This window comes from Anomalospiza imberbis, unplaced genomic scaffold, assembly GCF_031753505.1.
Source record: "Anomalospiza imberbis isolate Cuckoo-Finch-1a 21T00152 unplaced genomic scaffold, ASM3175350v1 scaffold_221, whole genome shotgun sequence".
Taxonomy (NCBI): Eukaryota; Metazoa; Chordata; class Aves; order Passeriformes; family Viduidae; genus Anomalospiza; species Anomalospiza imberbis.
The window spans coordinates 15,819-38,287 of record NW_027099853.1 but is presented as its reverse complement, the minus strand read 5'-3'; the positions used below and the strand labels follow the sequence as shown (position 1 = coordinate 38,287).

General features: G+C 58.8%; 2 protein-coding genes across 2 annotated transcripts; both read left to right on the top strand.

Moving 5' to 3' along the window:
• Nucleotides 1-53: 53 nt before the first annotated feature.
• Nucleotides 54-22,458, top strand: LOC137466468 (maestro heat-like repeat-containing protein family member 1). The gene is made up of 19 exons (XM_068178196.1): nt 54-206; nt 451-515; nt 625-774; nt 958-1,106; nt 1,427-1,574; nt 1,820-2,007; nt 2,097-2,234; nt 12,608-12,722; nt 12,894-13,031; nt 13,264-13,440; nt 13,549-13,704; nt 13,865-13,966; nt 14,327-14,429; nt 14,707-14,763; nt 20,586-21,097; nt 21,283-21,431; nt 21,689-21,836; nt 22,044-22,234; nt 22,317-22,458. Exons 1-19 carry the CDS (start codon nt 86-88, stop codon nt 22,456-22,458), a joined length of 2,949 nt encoding a protein of 982 aa, XP_068034297.1. The 5' UTR covers nt 54-85.
• Nucleotides 2,402-12,352, top strand: LOC137466460 (uncharacterized). The gene is made up of 12 exons (XM_068178189.1): nt 2,402-2,625; nt 2,797-2,934; nt 3,167-3,343; nt 3,452-3,607; nt 3,768-3,869; nt 4,230-4,332; nt 4,610-4,666; nt 10,480-10,991; nt 11,177-11,325; nt 11,583-11,730; nt 11,938-12,128; nt 12,211-12,352. Exons 1-12 carry the CDS (start codon nt 2,515-2,517, stop codon nt 12,350-12,352), a joined length of 1,986 nt encoding a protein of 661 aa, XP_068034290.1. The 5' UTR covers nt 2,402-2,514.
• Nucleotides 22,459-22,469: the final 11 nt, after the last annotated feature.

Below are 22,469 nucleotides of genomic sequence, written 5' to 3'. Positions count from 1 at the left end.
CCAGGCACAGCTGCAGGACCTGCTGCTAACCTGGAGATTTTCCAAGGCACCTCTCCTGCAAGTACCCACAAATCCAGTCACTGACATGGAGCAGAGACCCCCAAGAGTGCCCAAGCTGGACTGGGTGGAGGAGGAGGAAGAAGGCCCCGAAGCTGCCCCAGCACAGGAGACTGGAAAGGTGGTGTTGATCCATCCACCACAGGAGGGTGAGTGGCAGAGCTGGGCCACAGGGCTGGTGCCTGCGGCCAGCTTGGCCCCATCCCATCCCATCCCATCCCATCCCATCCCATCCCATCCCATCCCATCCCATCCCCTTGGGGATATGCCCATGGACAGGGCGGAAGAGGGGCTGTGGCCCATCCCCCTGGGTCATCCCAGGGCTGTCCCTGCCTGGGGAGCACAGGGCTGGCCCGCGGCCCCTCAGCTCTGGCTGTGGCCGATCTTTGCCAGGTGCAGCCCTGGACCGCACACAAGAGCAGGAACCTGCCCGTGGCCGCTTCCGCAGAGCAGCGCAGGTACCTGCAGCCATCCCCACCTGGGCTGGGCCTGCTGTCACTGCTCAGCCCAGCACCGTGTGTGGAGCACTCCATGCAACATGCCTGGCTTCTCGCCATTCCCCAACAGCTCATTTGCAAATTCATCAAGAGAATTCGGCAGGAAGAGACCATCTCCAGGGGTGCTGGGCTCAGAGCATACCCGCCCATCTTCCGAACCAAGACCAGTGCTGCCCTGCTGTATATGCTTGTAGAGGAAGGTTTTTACAATGCAAAGCAAGTAAGCAGCCTGTGGCCAGGGTTTGATCATCCCAGGAATTGCTTGGCCTCCCAAGCCACACCTGCTGGTCCCTGTGAGCCTTTGAGGCCATCGCAGTGCGGTGGGAAGGGAAGCACTTCTCTGGGGACACTGGGAACATCGCTCCCTCTGGCAGCTTTCCACATCGCCCCGTGCCTTCTCCAGGTGCCCGCCATGGTGAGATACATCCACCAGTGGCTCATGGCCAATGATTCTGCTGAGCACAGGCTGAACAGGACTCTGCTGCATCTCGCCGAAGCACAGCCAAATGACGCAGTAATGACACTGCTGCGTGTGGCCCCGTCCTGTGACAGGTATGGGGCCCACCTGCCCAGAGGGCTCAAGGCTCCCCAGCCCATCGCCCTGTACAGCTTATCCCAGGTGTCTGACCAACAAAGGGTTCCAGGGCCCTCTGGCTGCTCCCTTTCCCAGCCCTGGCATGTCAGCCCCGAGCCTGCTGCCATGCTCCCTCGCTGCTCCTCAGGGGCCTGTCCCCACAGGGCTGGGCTGCCTGGGTGCTGCTGGCGAGGGGCAGTGGGCAGAGGCAGAGCTGGCGGTCAGCCCGGGCCCCTAGAGATACCCAGGCCACGGTGCTGTGCCTGAGACCCCCTGAGACAGAGCTCTAACCCCGCAGAGCTGCCATGGCCATGTGGAAGACCATCATGTCCTCGCCCAGGACCGCGAAGCTGGCGCAGCGGATTCTCCTGGATGTGCCGGGGAGCTGGCCGAAGCACAGCACGTGCACCTCCGATGGGGACAAAACGGGTGTCTTTGCCCTAGCTGTGAGTTTTGGCCAGTGGCCTTTGCTGGCCCCAAAGCCGCCTCTCCTGCAGCTCTCCTTCCTCCTTCCCCCACTGCATCTCCCTGCCTCAGGTGCTGGCCTGAAACCTGGCCTAGGGGCAGCTGCAGGGCCACCGGTCCCGCTGCTGCCCCTGTGTTTCTCTGGGCCTCTCCCTGCCACGCTCGGGCCTTGCCACACGGACACCTCGGCACTGAGCGCGGTCTCGGGGAGCTTTGTCCTTTGCAGGCAACTGTGGTGATGTGGAAGATCCTCCAGGAGCCCTGTGTCTCACACATCGTGAAGGTGCACTCCTCCCGTCTACTTGTGCATCTGCTCTTCCAAGTGTTCTTCAGCACAGAAGAGACGCCAGAGGAGGTTGATACCTTCTGGAAGGGATGCCAGGAGCAACACGGCCTTGCCACCAGCCCCAACAGGTGCTCCATTCCAGTCCTCCTGTCCCTGCCGCATCAACAGGGCAGGAGCCACTGCTCCCAGTGTGACCCGGGCCTTGCTCTGCACACAGGTTTGCCTTGCAGACCCTGAAGTCCCTGCTGTGCCGAGAGCAGTACAAGGATGTGGTGATGGCAATGGAACGCAGGTGTGGCTGGGACACGCTGCTCTGTGCTGACACCCAGCACTATGCCGTGGGTCTGCTGGCCAGGTGAGACCCCCTTCTCCCCGCTGCCTCTGACATTTGTGCTCTGCCCCTGGGGGGCCCCACACAGTCCCCGTGGTCGTGGGCCAGAGGGCCTTGTCACTGAGGGATGGCCAAGCAGCCTGGAAAAAGCAGGGAAAGGGGGCTGCCCACAAAGAGCCAAATCTCAAATGGCCCAGGTCCCCTTGCTGTATGCTGGGGAAAGACCAGACCACTGTGAGTCAATCCTGGGAGAGGTTTGCTCCCCTGGCTCACAATCTTATGGACTTTTACTCCTGACAGGGAGATGTCCTGCATCTCCATACGCTCGTGTTCCCGGATCTTCCGCTATCTGCTCCAGCTGCTCAGCACACAGGAGCCACGCTGGGATCTGCCCGCCCTGGCATTCCTTGTGGAGGTGAGCCTGTTGGCCAGCGCTGCCTCGCTGAGCTGCCTCCCAGCTCTCTGCCCTCTCGTAGCCACAGCTGCCAGGACGGTGCCCACGCCCTGTGCTGCTGCCTGGGCCCAGCCCTGTGCGGTTCTGGGCTCCTGCCGGCCGGGTCCCCTGTCACTGCCCTGTGCCTTTCAGGTCCTAAAGTTCTTGGATTTGACTAAATCTGGTGTCAGCATCCTGAAGATCATGTCAAGGCACCTGCAGAGCGAGTGCAGGGAGCGGCGTCGCCTGGCGCTCAGAGGCCTCGTGGTGCTCAGCAAGGATCCCTTGACGGTGAGAAGGGGGCAGCGGCTGAAGCTGCGCTGGGCAAAGCAGCCCCTTGGGCTGGCAGGACTTCAGGGGCTGAGGCAGCTGCTGCCAGCTCTCCTGCCTCACCTGCCCCGGTGCTTTGGGACAGGCCTTTGGCCCGAGGGCCCTGCAGCAGCAGGGTGGGGTTGCAGAGCCAGGGCGGTGTTGGCCGTGCAGCCGTCCATGGCTTCCCAGCACAGCCTTGTGTTCCACACAGGCCAGAAGGATGTGCAGTGTATCTCAAAGCCTTCTGGAGTTGCTGGGAGATGCAGATGGAGACGTGGTCAGCATGAGCCTCCGTGTGTTCAGGAATGTGCTCCAGCACAAAGACATCCTGGTATCCAGCACCACTGCCCCAAAGCTGGCTGAGGCGCTCCTGCTGCTCTTTGACCACGTAAGGCTCTGTGTCCCCATCTGCAGGCCATGACTGCTCCCCAGAAACTTTGCCCACGTGAACCTGGAGTAATTGGTCTTAAGGCTTCACCCACTTCCTTTCCTCCAGGACAACAGCTATGTGCAGGTGCTCTCGCTTGAGCTTTTCTTCAGGGTGATGGACCTGGTAGTGGATGAGGGAAAAAAGCCCCTTGAGAAGATTTTGAGCCAAAGCCTGCTCCCACTCTTTTTCTACTGCCATGATGAGAATCAGCGCATTGCAAAGGTGAGGTTTTGCGTGTTGCTGGTGGATCCCTGGGAGGGAGCTCAGCTGCCTCCTGCCCTGGCGCCTGGCAGGGCTGCAGCCTCCTCCAGGCCGTGGCACAGGAACACGGGTCCTGTGTCCTGGGCTGTGGGGCCATCTCTGGCTCTCTGCTGCTCTCCAGGCCTCTCAGGAAACACTGCTTCGTGTGGCCGAGTTCCTGAAGAGAAGGAAGCTCAAGCAGCTGGTGAAGAAGGAGCAGCTGTGGAAGTTTGCAGAGCGCCTGGTAAGGATGGCCTGGAAGCCCCATGCTCAGCCTGGAGAAGCCCCGTGAGCGCGGTGCTCGGTGTGTGGGCTGGCAGCTGTGCCCCTGCCCGGTGCTGCACCCAGAGGCCACGCGGGCTCTTCTCCAGGCTCCCGTGGGCCCCAGCCGGGTGCCGATGGAGCCCGGCCCGGCAGGGCTGCGGGGCGGCCCCGCGGCTCCCCGGGCAGCAGCCGGCCCTCTGCCCCCTCCAGAGCCCGGCGCCAGCGGCTGCTGGCCGGGCCTCGGGGCTGTGCGGGCAGGGGAGGCCGGGGCAGGGCGCAGGGAGCGCCCGGCCCAGGGGCCGAGCCCGCGCCAACCCTTCCCTCCTGCCACTCTCTCCAGCTGGAAGAGGACAGGAGCCGAGTGGCCGAGCACCTGCGCCAGACCCTTCCCTACCTGGACAGCCCACAGGAGCCCCTGCGAGAGGCGGCCGTCAGGTTCATGGGTGAGCCACGAGCCCGGGCTCCCTCCCCGCCCCGCCGCAGCTCGGCCCCAGCCCCGGCTGCTGCCCCGGCAGCGCCATCCGGGCCCGGTGCCGTGGAGCCCCGCCTGGCCCCGGCGCTGCTGCCGCCCTCCGGCAGCCGTGCCATGGGGCGGCAGCGTGCGGCAAGGGCCCGGGCTGAGCCCTGCCGGGCCACCAGGGCGTGTGGCCACAGGGCTGGCAGCGCCGCTGGCAGGGAGCTGTGCCGCTGGCAGCGCCGTGACAACCTCTGTGTTCACAGGCATGGCCGGGGTGCTTCTGATGGGGCAGCAGGAAGAGCTCCACGCCCTCAGTCAGGGTGAGTGAGGGCAGCGGGCTGACAGCGGGGACTGGCGGGAGAGGTGCAATGCCTGGGCAGGGTGCTGCAATCCCTGTCCCGGCTGGGGTGGGCTTTGCTCCTTGTGTGGATAACAGGTGGCGTGGGCAGAGCACAGAGAGATTTCAGGGTCTCGGAGGGGCGGACTCATGGCAGGCTGATCCAGTTGACACCCCCTTTTCTTGTGGCTATGGCAAGAGCTGGGTGTGATGGACCTCACAGGAAGGTCTCCTAGGATTCCTGGCTCTAACTGGGGCTCTGCTCCTCTCTCTTCCAGCCCTTCAAGCCCTGAGGAGAGATGACAGACCTTCCCAGACAAACATGGAATTTCAGCATCTATTCAATGAAAGAGCTGCAGAACTGGCTCAGAAGAACCAGTGTCTGCATCAGGCCTCCAAATGCCATGGAAGATGAGACTACCTTGAGACCAGAAGAGACCAGCTGGAGCTCCAGGCACAGCGGATGATTGGAACGCCTGACCCTGTGGGAAACTTGCAGGGCTCCAGCCCTCTCCCTGCTTATAGATAGCTTCTTCCCTCCAGCCCTCAGACATTGCCCATCCCCTCTTTTTCCCTCCACTCTCCCTCCCTGTTGACACCTCTTTCCCTCCAGCCCTCAGATCCTGCCGATCCCAATTTTTCCCTCCCACCTCAGCCCTTGGTTTCATCTTCCATTAATAAACAGTTTGGCTTCTTCACTTTGCCTCCATCTCTGTGGAGATGAAGCGACGCAAATCCCGAGCCCTGGGGCACACAGGCCCCTGCTGCCGTCCTCTTCCATGCCATGGTTTGTGCACACACACAGAGGAACGAGGGCAGATCAGGCTGGAAAGGTGCCTGTGCTGAAATTCCACAACACTGTGGAGTTAGAGATCTTGCTGAGCACCTTGGAGCCCCTAGAACTTTGGAAGAGCCAGCCTGAGTATGCTCTGAACCCAGCTGTGAGGGATTCCATGGCAAGCATCCACAGAGGGCAAAGGAGCTTGGAATGCTGGAGGTTTTCAAGAAAAGCTTCCTGAAAGCACAGCGGTGCTCCATCCCTGCACAGGATGAGGAAGAGGGCAGAACCAGCGACCATCCGGGCTTAACAGGGAGCTTTGGGTGTGCCTGAGGGCAAATGAAGCAGCAGCGCGGTGCCCGAGACTCGGACGCGCGACCGTGCCAGTGCCTGGAGCGCTGTCAGGCAGTGCCGGGATCCTAGGTGTGGTTCTGGTCCCCACAAGTGAAGAATGGCAGCCCCAGGCTCAGAGCCAGTCAGAAAGCCAACCAAGTGAGCCCACAGGGAGGGCGCCCTTCCAGTTTCTCTGGGCCATGGCCGCAAAACAGCCCCTGCTGCTTCTTCCTCCGCCTGTGTTTGGGGTGTGCTGGTGGCAGAGGCAGCCAGGTTGGGCTCTGCCTTCCAAAGCCTGTTGGGAGCAGGCATGAAAAGCGCTGCGTGCTGGAAGGTGCTGGCAAGAGCATCCTGTGGGAACAGGGCTCTGGGCTCTGGCCGGGACCAGCCTGGTTTTGGTGCCGTGAGTGCAGGCAGGAGTTGAGGCAGCTGAAGAGGCAGCGGGCAGCTCATGTTTGTAGAGGGCCTGAGGCTGCACGTCTGAGCCTCCACCTGGAAACACACTTGGGGGAATACGAGCTAGAGCTGGAGTGCCTGTCCTGAAAGGACCTGAAGTCTTTCAGCCTTGCCAGCGTTTCTTGAGGGAGTGTTGTTGTTCCCCAGAAAACCTACACATTTTGGGAAACGCCTTTGGAGGAAAGGGGCTTGCTTCTCAAGGAAAGTGCTTCCCAGGGAGCTCCCAGTGAGGTAGGTGCGAGTATCCCCCTTTGGCTCTCTGTGCTCCTTTCAGTCCTTGAAGGCCCATTGCACTTGGCAGAGGGGCAGGAAGAAGGCTGTGAAGAGCAGGTTTGGCATCCACCTGGACCTGCCGAGACCAAGCCAAGCACCTGCAGCAGGATGTGTTACCCCCCTTTGGACAGAGGTGTGAGCAGAACCGTCTCTGTCCCGCTGTGAGCCCCAAAGCTCTCTGTGGGAGCTGTGAATTAAAAGGCCTTTACACACACCCTTTTCACATCTTCCCTGTCTGCTGTTGCCCCAGATCGAAAAAAGCAAGATGTATTCTATTTGCCATCTGTATGGCAGTTGTCTTGTGTGAAGCGGGCAGTTGTTCCTTACCTCTTCCACAATCAATCCTCCCTCTGGAAAGACATCTGCTGATAGTGGGCCACTGCAAGACTGAAAAGAACTGTAACATGCCATTGTGAGATGCTCCGCCCAGAGGGAGGAGCCAAGCATCCCTACCTGCATGTATGGTCTTGAACTTCTGGCCCAGGAGCACAGCTATTTCTGCGCTGGATTTTCCCAGAGGAACAGCTGCCTCTTCCACTGCCTCTTCAGAGGAAGACTGCACCCTTTTCCACAAGATCACTTCTCCAACAGAACCACACCTGACACTCCGGGAGGACTGCAGCCACAATTCCAATTGGACTGCTACCAACACCCTGTCCACCAGGGTGTCAGGTTGTATTCTGACTCTGTCAGTGTTGTTTTAGTTCACTGCATTGTTTATTTTATCTGTTATTTCCTTCCCTAATAAAGAACTGGTATTCCTGCTCCCATATTTTTGCCTGGGAGCCCCCCTTAATTTCAAACTTAGAGCAATTCAGAGGGAAGAGGTCTACATTTTTCCATTTCAGGGGAGGTTCCTGCCTTCCTTAGCAGACACCTGTCTTTCCAAACCAAGACAGCTGGGTTTCAGCTCTTGGCAATATGCATTTGCCTCCTGCTTGGTGGGAGCTGCTGTGGCCCAGGGCCAGCACAGAGCTGGGCTGGGTGGGCCAGGCAGCGTGGAGAGTCTTGGCTGATCTTGGTGCGTGCCTGGCCTCAGAAAGGCTTGGAAGGTTTGCCTCCCAAAGTGTCCTGCTCATTGGCTCTCCCTGTGCATCTTGGAGAGCACAAGGTGGGCATTTCTGGCAGCTGGGCATCAGCAGGCCTTACAATGGAGGCGTGTTGTGGAGCGAGCCCAGCTGAGGTACCCTGAGAGGAGCCCAGTGCTCCTTGCTCCTCTCTGCTGACACGGGAGCGTCTGTCTGCTTTCGGGATGGCCCTGGCTGCGTGAGGGGTGCTACGCGGACACGAGACAGCGGGTCCTGTCCCGCTGGGTCCCAGCAGTGCCTCGCAGCAGTCCTGCATCCACGTCAGGATGCTGGCCAAGAGAGGCCCTGGAAGCTGAGGCAGCTGATTTTAAGCTTTTGCAGATACACACAGGGGATGGCCAACAGTGTTCCCTCAGGGTACAGCAGTCCTGAGGGGCCTCCCCAGAGCTGCCTGATGCCGCCCACTCCCTGTGGCACCAGTTGCTTTCCTGTGGAATGTTCTACCTGCCCCAAGAGTACAGAGGGAGCTGGAAAAAGAGCTTGCCAGGCTGCTCTCAATCCTTTACCAGCAGCCCTGGCTGAGTGGAGAAGTCCGAGCTGAGCGCAGATGTGCCAGTGGAACAGCCGTGCACAGGAAGGCTTGGTGGGAAGGATTGAAACATGGGGTTAGAACTAGAAGATATTAATTAGAAGGTATTGAATAGTAATAGGCATATAAAATAATGGATATTGCTTAGGGCCACATCCTTGTGTTACGTGAGAATATACCGTATCCTGGCCTATGGGAAAGGAAGAGACTACGTGCAGAGCAGCAAGGAGAGACCTGATAAGGAGAAGGAATGTATATGGAAAACAGGATACAGGGTGTAAAGACAACTGAAAATGGGGCCCCTTATGTTCTGGGAACAGATGGATCCTGACCCCAGGCTTGGACCGTGGCCAAGGAATCAATGGGCATGTGCAAAGCAGTGGGGTCGAAAAGTCAGCCTGAAGAAGACCATTCTTACTTCATCCCTTTTACGACCCCCGAAGCCTGGGACGACCACCAGAGACAGCTGCGCAGGCGCAGAGGACCGACAAGCTGATTAGCATACAGAGCGGAGAGGGAGGGGAGCCAGGAAATGGCCCATGGGGAAACTTAATGCATATGTAACACTCCAGGGATAAAAGAACACGTGTGTAAGCAAGGGGCACGCATGTATTTGGGGAAATGTCCCACATGCGTCCGGCCGAATAAACATACCTACTTTAAAACTCACTCTGTCTCTGAGTTTTAGAGTCTGGCTCCGCGTGTCAGGATGAGCCAGGATCCATAGGCCTGGCAGCCTGAGCTTGCTGCCAGGGAATTCCTCGGAGAAGATCCTTCAGAGTGCCATCCCACGGCACATGCAGGGAACCAGGGGGTCTGCTGGATGGTGGGAAAGCTTTGAGGAGGGACAGGGACAGCTGGGGGTCCTGGCAGGCTGTTGAGGGCTTCTCTGCGGGTGTTTGCGGGGGGTTGGTGTTGGGGAGCGTGTTGAGGAAGGAGTTGTCTGGAAGGTGAGAGGTCTAGGCTGGAATTTGAATAAACTTGAAGGCAGCATCTGTGATTTGGCACAGCTTTGCTTATGGAGGGCAGAAGGAATATCTGTGACTTTTCCTCTTTGTGGTCCTGATTCTCCTGCAGGGAACAAGATGGGAGAGCTGTACCTTATTGGCCACTTACTGGGGGAGGATGAGCCCTTTTTCCATCTACTCATTTGTTTGGGCTACTTTTGTAAGACTGAGTGGACTTTCATTCCTTGAGAGCTTTTATTCCTTAAGAGAATGACGATATTATCATCCCTTCATTGAAAACCATTTGCACACCAAAGAATGGTCTTCTTTTTGCCTCTCTATAGTGCTATGTTTCCAAGGAGACTTTCAGTGGAATGTGTTACGGCAAATGAGTTGCTGCTTTTAGATGGGAACAAACTTCCAAATCATTCACATTCTCCAGCAATCTCTATTAATTTGAGAAGTTTGCAAATTTTGGAACTACTCCAGTGGCCCAATGAGAAGTAAAGCCTTCCTGAATTGAGGATTCTTAAATGGCCTGATCCCGCAGAGCAGGGCAGGGTTTGCTGATGGTTTGAGCTGCTCCTAAAGATCCTGTTGGGCTGTCTCAGACACCTGGGGCCAGGGATTCCTTCCAACCTTGGCCACTTAGGGTGGGCTGGGGGCGGCCCCACAGCAGGTGGCAACAGTGTGTGCAAGGGCCCTTTGTGACACGCTGCAGCACGGTCACCATGGCATGGAACGGGACAGGGTGTCCAGGGGCCCTCCCTTTGTGACACGTGGTGACATAGGAGCTGGCAGTGACAAGAGCACGCCACAGTGCTCGGAGCAGGCGACGTAACAGGACGGGACAGAGCGGTGTCGTGAGGAGCCCCCGCACAGCGCGCTCGTTCGTGTCCGACCCGGAGCTTTTCCGAGGCGTTATTCCTACAGGTGACCTCGTGGCAGGACGTCGGGACTTGGCAGCCCGTGGCCTTCCCGAGGCTTTTCTTTTGCAGGTGCCCGCAAGGCCAGACTGAGGGAATTGGTGACCACAATCCTTACAAGGAGTCTCCTGTCATTGTGGCAGGAGCCCTCAAGACCAGAGTGCAGGACTTGCTGTCCTGCAGCCTTCCTGAGGTTTCTCTGTCTCAGGTGAGTGGCAGAGCTGAGCCACAGGGCTGATGGCTGCAGCCAGCTTGACCCCATCCCATTCCATCCCATCCCATCCCATCCCCTGGGGACATGCCCATGGACAGGATGGAAGAGTGGCCGGGCAGACACCCCGCAGTGGCCGTGCTCCATCCCCTGGGGCATCCCGGGACTGTCCCTTCCTGGGGAACAAAGGGCTGGGCTGTGTTCTCCGGCCTCTCCAGCAGCCCCTCAGCTCTGGCTGTGCTCGCTTTTTTCCAGGTGCAGCCCTGGACCAGACACAAGAGCAGGAACCCAGCCGTGGCCGCTTCCGCAAAAGCCTGAAGGTACCAGCAGCCATCCCCACCTGGGCTGGGCCTGCTGTCACTGCTCAGCCGAGCACCACGCTTGGAGCACTCCATGGAACACACCAGGCTTCCCTGTCCTTTGTTCTCCTGCAGATGTTCCGGAAGTTCCTGCGCATTCGGCGGAGAAAGACCGGCAGCACAGCAGCTGAGGGCCCAGCCAAGCCTGACTCGGGGCTGACCGAGCTCCAGGCTGAGCCTGATGTCAGCCCGGATTCGGCTGAGCGCTCAGAAGACTCTGACGCCTCAGCGACTGAAACCTGGGCAAAGGCTCTTCACTCGTCAAAGACTGAGGATGTGGCCATCACAAACAGCAACAATGAAGAGACTCAGGGCATCACAAATACTGACACCACGCCTGCTCCCACTATGATTCATGCTCCCACTATGGATTTTTTCGAGGAGAGTGCTGTTCTTTCTCAGCAGCAGGTAAGCAGCTTGGGGCCAGGCCTGGAGGACTTCCCAGGATTGTGTGTCCCCTCAAGCCATGGTAACTGGGCCCACTCAGCCTTTGAGGCCAGCACAGTGTGGCGGGAAGTAAACCACTTCTTGGGGGCAGCATGGGAAGTTTCTCCCCTGGACAGTGCTCCAAGTCTTCCCCATGCCTCCTCCAGGTGCCAGGCATTGTAAGGAACATCCACCAGAGTCTCGTCTCCCACGTCTCTGTGGATGCCAGGCTGCAAATTGACCTTGTGAGGCTGGCTGAAGAACACCCTGCTGACGTGGTGCTGACCCTCCTGCGCTGTGCCCCAACGTGTGACAGGTACAGGGCCCACGAGCCTGGAGAGCTCAGGGCTCAGCAGCCTTTAGGGCCCGTGGCCCTGCACAGCCTGTCCCGTGGGGTCTGCCAGACAGGCAGAGAGGCCCAGGACCCTCGGGCCCCTCTGTTTCCTGAGCCTGCTGCCAGTGCTCCTTCCCTGCCCTTCAGGGCTCCAGGGCTCTGTCACCTGGGCCCCCACAGCTGCACAGGGCATGGTGCTGTGACCGACATGCCCCTGACACAGAGCTCTGATCCCACAGAGCTGCTGCAATGATGTGGAGAACCATAGGATCATCGGGACCAGCAGTGGAGAAAGTGCTGCCAACACTGCTCCGTGTGATGGAGGACTGGCCTCTGCACAGAATGTGCACGTCTGATGGGGACAACGAGGACGTTTTTGCCCTGGCTGTGAGTTTCTGGAACTGGCCTTTGCTCACCCCCAGGTCGCCTCTCCAGCAGCTCTCCATCCTCTCTCCGCCTCAGGCGCTGGGCTGAAACCGGGGCCAGGGGCAGGCTCAGGGGGCACCAGGCCCGCTGCTCCCCTGCGTCTGCCCTTGGGTCCTGCCCCATGGACACCTCGGCACTGAGCCCTGCCTGGGGCTGCTTCTCTTGCAGGCAACTCTGGTGATCTGGGTGATTGTCCAGGTGCCTGCGTGCAACAAGGCGATGATCCCTTATTCCTCCCACCTGTTTGTGGCTCTGCTCTTCCATGTTGTCATCACCACACAGCAGACGCCACCAGAGGAAGTTGATAACTTCTGGAGAGCATGCCAGGAGGAACACCGCCTTCCCAGCAAGCCCAACAGGTCCCAGTCCTCTTGTCCTTCCCGTGCCCTTGTGGCCAGCGCCAGTGCTCCCAGTGTGACCTGGGCTTTTCTTTGCACACAGGTTTGCAGTGCAGGTCATGAAGGCTCTGCTCTACCAACTGCGCTGTGACCGTGTGGTGAAGGCTATGAAGCACAAGCGTGGCTGGGACATGCTGCTGTGTGCTGACACCCAGCACTACGCCGTGGGTCTGTTGGCCAGGTGAGACCCCCTTCTCCCCACTGCCCCCAGCATTTGTGCCCTGTGCCCCTGTGGTCATGGGCCAGAGGGCCTCATCACCAAGGGACGGCCAAGGAGACTGGAAAAGGCGGGGAGAGGAGGGTGTCCAGAAAGAGCTGCCCTAAAAAGCACCTACATCCCCTCCAGAGATGCTGGGGAAAAACCAGACCTCTGTGAGTCAGTCCTGGGAGGGGTTTGGCCCCCCCACCTCAGGGCCTTGGTGGCTTTTTCCCCCTTCCAGGGAGATGTGCAATATCTTGGTCCCCTTCTGTTCCCGCATTGCATTCCACCTGCTCCAGCCACTCAGCAGAGAGGCGCCACACTGGGATCTGCCCTTCCTGGCATTCCTTGTGGAGGTGAGCCTGTTGGCCAGCGCTGCCTCGCTGAGCTGCCTCCCAGCTCTCTGCCCTCTCGTAGCCACAGCTGCCAGGACGGTGCCCACGCCCTGTGCTGCTGCCTGGGCCCAGCCCTGTGCGGTTCTGGGCTCCTGCCGGCCGGGTCCCCTGTCACTGCCCTGTGCCTTTCAGGTCCTAAAGTTCTTGGATTTGACTAAATCTGGTGTCAGCATCCTGAAGATCATGTCAAGGCACCTGCAGAGCGAGTGCAGGGAGCGGCGTCGCCTGGCGCTCAGAGGCCTCGTGGTGCTCAGCAAGGATCCCTTGACGGTGAGAAGGGGGCAGCGGCTGAAGCTGCGCTGGGCAAAGCAGCCCCTTGGGCTGGCAGGGCTTCAGGAGCTGAGGAAGCTGCTGCCAGCTCTCCTGCCTCACCTGCCCCGGTGCTTTGGGACAGGCCTTTGGCCCGTGGGCCCTGCAGCAGCAGGGTGGGGTGGCAGTGCCAGGGCGGTGTTGGCCGTGCAGCCGTCCATGGCTTCCCAGCACAGCCTTGTGTTCCACACAGGCCAGAAGGATGTGCAGTGTATCTCAAAGCCTTCTGGAGTTGCTGGGAGATGCAGATGGAGACGTGGTCAGCATGAGCCTCCGTGTGTTCAGGAATGTGCTCCAGCACAAAGACATCCTGGTATCCAGCACCACTGCCCCAAAGCTGGCTGAGGCGCTCCTGCTGCTCTTTGACCACGTAAGGCTCTGTGTCCCCATCTGCAGGCCATGACTGCTCCCCAGAAACTTTGCCCACGTGAACCTGGAGTAATTGGTCTTAAGGCTTCACCCTCTTCCTTTCCTCCAGGACAACAGCTATGTGCAGGTGCTCTCGCTTGAGCTTTTCTTCAGGGTGATGGACCTGGTAGTGGATGAGGGAAAAAAGCCCCTTGAGAAGATTTTGAGCCAAAGCCTGCTCCCACTCTTTTTCTACTGCCATGATGAGAATCAGCGCATTGCAAAGGTGAGGTTTTGCGTGTTGCTGGTGGATCCCTGGGAGGGAGCTCAGCTGCCTCCTGCCCTGGCGCCTGGCAGGGCTGCAGCCTCCTCCAGGCCTTGGCACAGGAACACGGGTCCTGTGTCCTGGGCTGTGGGGCCATCTCTGGCTCTCTGCTGCTCTCCAGGCCTCTCAGGAAACACTGCTTCATGTGGCCGAGTTCCTGAAGAGAAGGAAGCTCAAGCAGCTGGTGAAGAAGGAGCAGCTGTGGAAGTTTGCAGAGCGCCTGGTAAGGATGGCCTGGAAGCCCCAGGCTCAGCCTGGAGAAGCCCCGTGAGCGCGGTGCTCGGTGTGTGGGCTGGCAGCTGTGCCCCTGCCCGGTGCTGCACCCAGAGGCCGCACTGGCTCTTCTCCAGGCTCCCGTGGGCTCCAGCCGGGTGCCGATGGAGCCCGGCCCGGCAGGGCCGCGGGGCGGCCCCGTGGCTCCCCGGGCAGCAGCCGGCCCTCTGCCCCCTCCAGAGCCCCGTGCCAGCGGCTGCTGGCCGGGCCTCGGGGCTGTGCGGGCAGGGGAGGCCGGGGCAGGGCGCAGGGAGCGCCCGGCCCAGGGGCCGAGCCCGCGCCAACCCTTCCCTCCTGCCGCTCTCTGCAGCTGGAAGAGGACAGGAGCCGAGCGGCCGAGATCCTGCGCCAGACCCTTCCCTACCTGGACAGCCCACAGGAGCCCCTGCGAGAGGCGGCCGTCAGGTTCATGGGTGAGCCACGAGCCCGGGCTCCCTCCCCGCCCCGCCGCAGCTCGGCCCCAGCCCCGGCTGCTGCCCCGGCAGCGCCATCCGGGCCCGGTGCCGTGGAGCCCCGCCTGGCCCCGGCGCTGCTGCCGCCCTCCGGCAGCCGTGCCATGGGGCGGCAGCGTGCGGCAAGGGCCCGGGCTGAGCCCTGCCGGGCCACCAGGGCGTGTGGCCACAGGGCTGGCAGCGCCGCTGGCAGGGAGCTGTGCCGCTGGCAGCGCCGTGACAACCTCTGTGTTCACAGGCATGGCCGGGGTGCTTCTGATGGGGCAGCAGGAAGAGCTCCACGCCCTCAGTCAGGGTGAGTGAGGGCAGCGGGCTGACAGCGGGGACTGGCGGGAGAGGTGCAATGCCTGGGCAGGGTGCTGCAATCCCTGTCCCGGCTGGGGTGGGCTTTGCTCCTTGTGTGGATAACAGGTGGCGTGGGCAGAGCACAGAGAGATTTCAGGGTCTCGGAGGGGCGGACTCATGGCAGGCTGATCCAGTTGACACCCCCTTTTCTTGTGGCTATGGCAAGAGCTGGGTGTGATGGACCTCACAGGAAGGTCTCCTAGGATTCCTATAGATCCTGGCTCTAACTGGGGCTCTGCTCCTCTCTCTTCCAGCCCTTCAAGCCCTGAGGAGAGATGACAGACCTTCCCAGACAAACATGGAATTTCAGCATCTATTCAATGAAAGAGCTGCAGAACTGGCTCAGAAGAACCAGTGTCTGCATCAGGCCTCCAAATGCCATGGAAGATGAGACTACCTTGAGACCAGAAGAGACCAGCTGGAGCTCCAGGCACAGCGGATGATTGGAACGCCTGACCCTGTGGGAAACTTGCAGGGCTCCAGCCCTCTCCCTGCTTATAGATAGCTTCTTCCCTCCAGCCCTCAGACATTGCCCATCCCCTCTTTTTCCCTCCACTCTCCCTCCCTGTTGACACCTCTTTCCCTCCAGCCCTCAGATCCTGCCGATCCCAATTTTTCCCTCCCACCTCAGCCCTTGGTTTCATCTTCCATTAATAAACAGTTTGGCTTCTTCACTTTGCCTCCATCTCTGTGGAGATGAAGCGACGCAAATCCCGAGCCCTGGGGCACACAGGCCCCTGCTGCCGTCCTCTTCCATGCCATGGTTTGTGCACACACACAGAGGAACGAGGGCAGATCAGGCTGGAAAGGTGCCTGTGCTGAAATTCCACAACACTGTGGAGTTAGAGATCTTGCTGAGCACCTTGGAGCCCCTAGAACTTTGGAAGAGCCAGCCTGAGTATGCTCTGAACCCAGCTGTGAGGGATTCCATGGCAAGCATCCACAGAGGGCAAAGGAGCTTGGAATGCTGGAGGTTTTCAAGAATAGCTTCCTGAAAGCACAGCGGTGCTCCATCCCTGCACAGGATGAGGAAGAGGGCAGAACCAGCGACCATCCGGGCTTAACAGGGAGCTTTGGGTGTGCCTGAGGGCAAATGAAGCAGCAGCGCGGTGCCCGAGACTCGGACGCGCGACCGTGCCAGTGCCTGGAGCGCTGTCAGGCAGTGCCGGGATCCTAGGTGTGGTTCTGGTCCCCACAAGTGAAGAATGGCAGCCCCAGGCTCAGAGCCAGTCAGAAAGCCAACCAAGTGAGCCCACAGGGAGGGCGCCCTTCCAGTTTCTCTGGGCCATGGCCGCAAAACAGCCCCTGCTGCTTCTTCCTCCGCCTGTGTTTGGGGTGTGCTGGTGGCAGAGGCAGCCAGGTTGGGCTCTGCCTTCCAAAGCCTGTTGGGAGCAGGCATGAAAAGCGCTGCGTGCTGGAAGGTGCTGGCAAGAGCATCCTGTGGGAACAGGGCTCTGGGCTCTGGCCGGGACCAGCCTGGTTTTGGTGCCGTGAGTGCAGGCAGGAGTTGAGGCAGCTGAAGAGGCAGCGGGCAGCTCATGTTTGTAGAGGGCCTGAGGCTGCACGTCTGAGCCTCCACCTGGAAACACGCTTGGGGGAATACGAGCTAGAGCTGGAGTGCCTGTCCTGAAAGGACCTGAAGTCTTTCAGCCTTGCCAGCGTTTCTTGAGGGAGTGTTGTTGTTCCCCAGAAAACCTACACATTTTGGGAAACGCCTTTGGAGGAAAGGGGCTTGCTTCTCAAGGAAAGTGCTTCCCAGGGAGCTCCCAGTGAGGTAGGTGCGAGTATCCCCCTTTGGCTCTCTGTGCTCCTTTCAGTCCTTGAAGGCCCATTGCACTTGGCAGAGGGGCAGGAAGAAGGCTGTGAAGAGCAGGTTTGGCATCCACCTGGACCTGCCGAGACCAAGCCAAGCACCTGCAGCAGGATGTGTTACCCCCCTTTGGACAGAGGTGTGAGCAGAACCGTCTCTGTCCCGCTGTGAGCCCCAAAGCTCTCTGTGGGAGCTGTGAATTAAAAGGCCTTTACACACACCCTTTTCACATCTTCCCTGTCTGCTGTTGCCCCAGATCGAAAAAAGCAAGATGTATTCTATTTGCCATCTGTATGGCAGTTGTCTTGTGTGAAGCGGGCAGTTGTTCCTTACCTCTTCCACAATCAATCCTCCCTCTGGAAAGACATCTGCTGATAGTGGGCCACTGCAAGACTGAAAAGAACTGTAACATGCCATTGTGAGATGCTCCGCCCAGAGGGAGGAGCCAAGCATCCCTACCTGCATGTATGGTCTTGAACTTCTGGCCCAGGAGCACAGCTATTTCTGCGCTGGATTTTCCCAGAGGAACAGCTGCCTCTTCCACTGCCTCTTCAGAGGAAGACTGCACCCTTTTCCACAAGATCACTTCTCCAACAGAACCACACCTGACACTCCGGGAGGACTGCAGCCACAGTTCCAATTGGACTGCTACCAACACCCTGTCCACCAGGGTGTCAGGTTGTATTCTGACTCTGTCAGTGTTGTTTTAGTTCACTGCATTGTTTATTTTATCTGTTATTTCCTTCCCTAATAAAGAACTGGTATTCCTGCTCCCATATTTTTGCCTGGGAGCCCCCCTTAATTTCAAACTTAGAGCAATTCAGAGGGAAGAGGTCTACATTTTTCCATTTCAGGGGAGGTTCCTGCCTTCCTTAGCAGACACCTGTCTTTCCAAACCAAGACAGCTGGGTTTCAGCTCTTGGCAATATGCATTTGCCTCCTGCTTGGTGGGAGCTGCTGTGGCCCAGGGCCAGCACAGAGCTGGGCTGGGTGGGCCAGGCAGCGTGGAGAGTCTTGGCTGATCTTGGTGCGTGCCTGGCCTCAGAAAGGCTTGGAAGGTTTGCCTCCCAAAGTGTCCTGCTCATTGGCTCTCCCTGTGCATCTTGGAGAGCACAAGGTGGGCATTTCTGGCAGCTGGGCATCAGCAGGCCTTACAATGGGGGCGTGTTGTGGAGCGAGCCCAGCTGAGGTACCCTGAGAGGAGCCCAGTGCTCCTTGCTCCTCTCCGCTGACACGGGAGCGTCTGTCTGCTTTCGGGATGGCCCTGGCTGCGTGAGGGGTGCTACGTGGACACGAGACAGCCGGTCCTGTCCCGCTGGGTCCCAGCAGTGCCTCGCAGCAGTCCTGCATCCACGTCAGGATGCTGGCCAAGAGAGGCCCTGGAAGCTGAGGCAGCTGATTTTAAGCTTTTGCAGATACACACAGGGGATGGCCAACAGTGTTCCCTCAGGGTACAGCAGTCCTGAGGGGCCTCCCCAGAGCTGCCTGATGCCGCCCACTCCCTGTGGCACCAGTTGCTTTCCTGTGGAATGTTCTACCTGCCCCAAGAGTACAGAGGGAGCTGGAAAAAGAGCTTGCCAGGCTGCTCTCAATCCTTTACCAGCAGCCCTGGCTGAGTGGAGAAGTCCGAGCTGAGCGCAGATGTGCCAGTGGAACAGCCGTGCACAGGAAGGCTTGGTGGGAAGGATTGAAACATGGGGTTAGAACTAGAAGATATTAATTAGAAGGTATTGAATAGTAATAGGCATATAAAATAATGGATATTGCTTAGGGCCACATCCTTGTGTTACGTGAGAATATACCGTATCCTGGCCTATGGGAAAGGAAGAGACTACGTGCAGAGCAGCAAGGAGAGACCTGATAAGGAGAAGGAATGTATATGGAAAACAGGATACAGGGTGTAAAGACAACTGAAAATGGGGCCCCTTATGTTCTGGGAACAGATGGATCCTGACCCCAGGCTTGGACCGTGGCCAAGGAATCAATGGGCATGTGCAAAGCAGTGGGGTCGAAAAGTCAGCCTGAAGAAGACCATTCTTACTTCATCCCTTTTACGACCCCCGAAGCCTGGGACGACCACCAGAGACAGCTGCGCAGGCGCAGAGGACCGACAAGCTGATTAGCATACAGAGCGGAGAGGGAGGGGAGCCAGGAAATGGCCCATGGGGAAACTTAATGCATATGTAACACTCCAGGGATAAAAGAACACGTGTGTAAGCAAGGGGCACGCATGTATTTGGGGAAATGTCCCACATGCGTCCGGCCGAATAAACATACCTACTTTAAAACTCACTCTGTCTCTGAGTTTTAGAGTCTGGCTCCGCGTGTCAGGATGAGCCAGGATCCATAGGCCTGGCAGCCTGAGCTTGCTGCCAGGGAATTCCTCGGAGAAGATCCTTCAGAGTGCCATCCCACGGCACATGCAGGGAACCAGGGGGTCTGCTGGATGGTGGGAAAGCTTTGAGGAGGGACAGGGACAGCTGGGGGTCCTGGCAGGCTGTTGAGGGCTTCTCTGCGGGTGTTTGCGGGGGGTTGGTGTTGGGGAGCGTGTTGAGGAAGGAGTTGTCTGGAAGGTGAGAGGTCTAGGCTGGAATTTGAATAAACTTGAAGGCAGCATCTGTGATTTGGCACAGCTTTGCTTATGGAGGGCAGAAGGAATATCTGTGACTTTTCCTCTTTGTGGTCCTGATTCTCCTGCAGGGAACAAGATGGGAGAGCTGTACCTTATTGGCCACTTACTGGGGGAGGATGAGCCCTTTTTCCATCTACTCATTTGTTTGGGCTACTTTTGTAAGACTGAGTGGACTTTCATTCCTTGAGAGCTTTTATTCCTTAAGAGAATGACGATATTATCATCCCTTCATTGAAAACCATTTGCACACCAAAGAATGGTCTTCTTTTTGCCTCTCTATAGTGCTATGTTTCCAAGGAGACTTTCAGTGGAATGTGTTACGGCAAATGAGTTGCTGCTTTTAGATGGGAACAAACTTCCAAATCATTCACATTCTCCAGCAATCTCTATTAATTTGAGAAGTTTGCAAATTTTGGAACTACTCCAGTGGCCCAATGAGAAGTAAAGCCTTCCTGAATTGAGGATTCTTAAATGGCCTGATCCCGCAGAGCAGGGCAGGGTTTGCTGATGGTTTGAGCTGCTCCTAAAGATCCTGTTGGGCTGTCTCAGACACCTGGGGCCAGGGATTCCTTCCAACCTTGGCCACTTAGGGTGGGCTGGGGGCGGCCCCACAGCAGGTGGCAACAGTGTGTGCAAGGGCCCTTTGTGACACGCTGCAGCACGGTCACCATGGCATGGAACGGGACAGGGTGTCCAGGGGCCCTCCCTTTGTGACACGTGGTGACATAGGAGCTGGCAGTGACAAGAGCACGCCACAGTGCTCGGAGCAGGCGACGTAACAGGACGGGACAGAGCGGTGTCGTGAGGAGCCCCCGCACAGCGCGCTCGTTCGTGTCCGACCCGGAGCTTTTCCGAGGCGTTATTCCTACAGGTGACCTCGTGGCAGGACGTCGGGACTTGGCAGCCCGTGGCCTTCCCGAGGCTTTTCTTTTGCAGGTGCCCGCAAGGCCAGACTGAGGGAATTGGTGACCACAATCCTTACAAGGAGTCTCCTGTCATTGTGGCAGGAGCCCTCAAGACCAGAGTGCAGGACTTGCTGTCCTGCAGCCTTCCTGAGGTTTCTCTGTCTCAGGTGAGTGGCAGAGCTGAGCCACAGGGCTGATGGCTGCAGCCAGCTTGACCCCATCCCATTCCATCCCATCCCATCCCATCCCCTGGGGACATGCCCATGGACAGGATGGAAGAGTGGCCGGGCAGACACCCCGCAGTGGCCGTGCTCCATCCCCTGGGGCATCCCGGGACTGTCCCTTCCTGGGGAACAAAGGGCTGGGCTGTGTTCTCCGGCCTCTCCAGCAGCCCCTCAGCTCTGGCTGTGCTCGCTTTTTTCCAGGTGCAGCCCTGGACCAGACACAAGAGCAGGAACCCAGCCGTGGCCGCTTCCGCAAAAGCCTGAAGGTACCAGCAGCCATCCCCACCTGGGCTGGGCCTGCTGTCACTGCTCAGCCGAGCACCACGCTTGGAGCACTCCATGGAACACACCAGGCTTCCCTGTCCTTTGTTCTCCTGCAGATGTTCCGGAAGTTCCTGCGCATTCGGCGGAGAAAGACCGGCAGCACAGCAGCTGAGGGCCCAGCCAAGCCTGACTCGGGGCTGACCGAGCTCCAGGCTGAGCCTGATGTCAGCCCGGATTCGGCTGAGCGCTCAGAAGACTCTGACGCCTCAGCGACTGAAACCTGGGCAAAGGCTCTTCACTCGTCAAAGACTGAGGATGTGGCCATCACAAACAGCAACAATGAAGAGACTCAGGGCATCACAAATACTGACACCACGCCTGCTCCCACTATGATTCATGCTCCCACTATGGATTTTTTCGAGGAGAGTGCTGTTCTTTCTCAGCAGCAGGTAAGCAGCTTGGGGCCAGGCCTGGAGGACTTCCCAGGATTGTGTGTCCCCTCAAGCCATGGTAACTGGGCCCACTCAGCCTTTGAGGCCAGCACAGTGTGGCGGGAAGTAAACCACTTCTTGGGGGCAGCATGGGAAGTTTCTCCCCTGGACAGTGCTCCAAGTCTTCCCCATGCCTCCTCCAGGTGCCAGGCATTGTAAGGAACATCCACCAGAGTCTCGTCTCCCACGTCTCTGTGGATGCCAGGCTGCAAATTGACCTTGTGAGGCTGGCTGAAGAACACCCTGCTGACGTGGTGCTGACCCTCCTGCGCTGTGCCCCAACGTGTGACAGGTACAGGGCCCACGAGCCTGGAGAGCTCAGGGCTCAGCAGCCTTTAGGGCCCGTGGCCCTGCACAGCCTGTCCCGTGGGGTCTGCCAGACAGGCAGAGAGGCCCAGGACCCTCGGGCCCCTCTGTTTCCTGAGCCTGCTGCCAGTGCTCCTTCCCTGCCCTTCAGGGCTCCAGGGCTCTGTCACCTGGGCCCCCACAGCTGCACAGGGCATGGTGCTGTGACCGACATGCCCCTGACACAGAGCTCTGATCCCACAGAGCTGCTGCAATGATGTGGAGAACCATAGGATCATCGGGACCAGCAGTGGAGAAAGTGCTGCCAACACTGCTCCGTGTGATGGAGGACTGGCCTCTGCACAGAATGTGCACGTCTGATGGGGACAACGAGGACGTTTTTGCCCTGGCTGTGAGTTTCTGGAACTGGCCTTTGCTCACCCCCAGGTCGCCTCTCCAGCAGCTCTCCATCCTCTCTCCGCCTCAGGCGCTGGGCTGAAACCGGGGCCAGGGGCAGGCTCAGGGGGCACCAGGCCCGCTGCTCCCCTGCGTCTGCCCTTGGGTCCTGCCCCATGGACACCTCGGCACTGAGCCCTGCCTGGGGCTGCTTCTCTTGCAGGCAACTCTGGTGATCTGGGGGATTGTCCAGGTGCCTGCGTGCAACAAGGCGATGATCCCTTATTCCTCCCACCTGTTTGTGGCTCTGCTCTTCCATGTTGTCATCACCACACAGCAGACGCCACCAGAGGAAGTTGATAACTTCTGGAGAGCATGCCAGGAGGAACACCGCCTTCCCAGCAAGCCCAACAGGTCCCAGTCCTCTTGTCCTTCCCGTGCCCTTGTGGCCAGCGCCAGTGCTCCCAGTGTGACCTGGGCTTTTCTTTGCACACAGGTTTGCAGTGCAGGTCATGAAGGCTCTGCTCTACCAACTGCGCTGTGACCGTGTGGTGAAGGCTATGAAGCACAAGCGTGGCTGGGACATGCTGCTGTGTGCTGACACCCAGCACTACGCCGTGGGTCTGTTGGCCAGGTGAGACCCCCTTCT